The following is a 2,312-nucleotide window of genomic DNA, read 5'->3' on the forward strand; positions in this document are numbered from 1 at the left end:
GGGAAAAAAAAAAAAAAAAAAAAAAAAAAGAAGAAAAACTCACTGAATCATCGCAGAGGTGGAACGAGAGAACGGAACATAACAGACCAGCTGAAAAGCCACACTACGCGAATTGGAACCAAATCAATATGCGACTCCAAACAAACCTTGACTGAAACTGATAAAAGGTAGAGAGATAAGCTTTACTACCAGATAAGCTTTACTACTACGTGAAGCAGCCCATCTATATCTAGGCAGTCTATGAGATTTTGAATCTAAATAAAATAATATTCTATCAACACCAACAGGTCTAAGGAGACGTAGGAAGAACAACAGCCTTTGATAGGACAGAAAATAAAAAGGAAAAAAAAAATCCCTGATATCTGGCGTATAACTGCCATATATAAGTGTGCTGCTTGATCAAATGAACATTAATCACACGACTATTCAAAATTACACTTGTTTGTTACCATTTCAGTTTCAAACTTTCCACTTTTTTAAGGTGTTTTCAAATAAAAACAAACCAAACCCATAGCACAGCTCCATCACAGCAACAGTCACCAACAATCCAAGTGGCCAACTGTTGTTACGGATTTCTTTAAAAACAAAAAACCAAAACAGTTAATTAAGTAATGACAGTTAAAAATTTTTCTCTTTTCTCTTCATCACAGCACAAAAAATCCCCTCGGGGCGGTGGTGTGATGGCCGTGGTTGCATCGTGCGGCTCCTAGTGGTCCCTCCCAGCGGTTGTCGTGCGATCTGTCTGTCTGTCTGTGTGCGCGTGTGTGAGTAGAGCGCGCGTGGCGTGGCATGGTGTGTCGTCGCTTACTCCGACAAGACGGTGGTCCTCACAAGCACCTCAGTCACGGCGTAAGGGTCGCAGTTGGACGAGGGTCGTCTGTCCTCCAGGTATCCCAGACCGTCTTCTGCCACCTGGACGGGGAATGAGGTGGTTGGAGTTTAGTTTCACTGAGAGTTTTTACAGCACTTGCAACGTTTAAATGCAGAAGTTTAAAAGGGGTTACTGGAGAATAACATATTAAAAAGAAAAGAAGAAAAACATTTTAAAAATATATATGCGACATTCATATTTGCCTTTATACTCGTATAGCACGCAGCCACGCACTACAGCATGCTCTAGGTGCTAAACAACTGTTATTACTACCCCAGCAAACCCTAGGACACTCAGAAACATTTTCGGCTGCGGACTACATGTGCTCAAACACTAGCAAACTGAAACAATCTTTAACTGTTTACAGCTGGGTAAGCATTTCTTTCTGGGTGAAGTTGGATAAATTTACGTAAAGTGCCTTTCCCAAGGACACACAACCTTGGGCACCTGATGATGAGCAAACTAGGTCAAGAAAGTTCCAAATGGAGGAGGTGGGGGACGGGGTGTGCTTAAGTTGACAACTTTTACCCAGTACAGACACGACAGCAGCTATCACTTTATGGTATTGGACACAAGGGAAAGGGCCCAGTTGTCGCTGGATCGATAACAACAACTGTTACCCAGAACAGAATACCGAGTGAGTTGGGAAATGTATTTTGTAGAATACTGAGCGAGTTGGAGAGTTGGGGAGTTGTATTTTTCAGAATACCGAGCGAGTTGGAGAGTTGTATTTTTCAGAATACCGAGCGGGTTGGGGAGTTATATTTTCCAGAATTCAGTTGCATCAATGAAGAGTTGTATTTTAGCAATTTCCGAATGAATGATCCAGCTTCCTACCTGTCGTGGGATTCTGATACTGGCTCCTCGGTTGGCGACTCCAGCAGAGAAGTCATGGATGCTGGAGGTCTCATGGTGACCGGTGAGTCGTCGCTCGTTGTCCTTGCCCTCGCGTGGGTCGTAGGCCTTGATGTGTCGCACGTGGTGCTTGGACAGCTTCTCAATGGCGTCCTCGATGGCTCTGAGAGGGAGGGGGGAGGGACATTATTTAGGGTGAGTGACATTGGAGAAGGAGAGTATTACATTTGGAATTGTTTTTAATTTAATTTTTTTTTTTTATAGTAGAGGGTTTTACAGCGCTCGCAACTGCAGAAGGTCATATGAGCGCCAAGGGGTGGGTGTCAACAGAGAAGTCTTTACAGGGAATCAGACTTCAATTGCTCACCTCTCTAGCTTCATCAGCACAAGGTCTGCTTCGACTATCAAGGCACCCCAAAATAGCAGGTCACAAGAGAGTGACAAACATACAAAAGAAGTAGAGGGAAATGACAATAGTAAGGATCAGGAAAGAAAAAGTAGCAGTTTCCTGTTGTAGATCAGGCACAGTTATGAGTGTGACATGAGTCAGCCCATTTACAATTCTACTATGCTTGAACGAAAAATG

At 43.3% G+C, this 2,312-nt stretch overlaps 1 protein-coding gene across 1 annotated transcript in view; it reads right to left on the bottom strand.

Annotated features, from left to right (window-relative positions):
- Positions 1–471: 471 nt before the first annotated feature.
- Positions 472–2,312, bottom strand: part of LOC101861393 (glutamine synthetase) — a gene marked incomplete in the record, with an annotated part of 37,517 nt that continues 35,676 nt past the window's right edge. Inside the window, 2 exon segments of the mRNA XM_013088312.2 lie at positions 472–912; positions 1,709–1,889. Coding sequence (XP_012943766.1) covers positions 805–912; positions 1,709–1,889 — 289 coding nt within the window.

The sequence above is a fragment of the Aplysia californica genome, unplaced genomic scaffold (assembly GCF_000002075.1).
Source record: "Aplysia californica isolate F4 #8 unplaced genomic scaffold, AplCal3.0 scaffold00721, whole genome shotgun sequence".
NCBI classification, from domain to species: Eukaryota; Metazoa; Mollusca; class Gastropoda; order Aplysiida; family Aplysiidae; genus Aplysia; species Aplysia californica.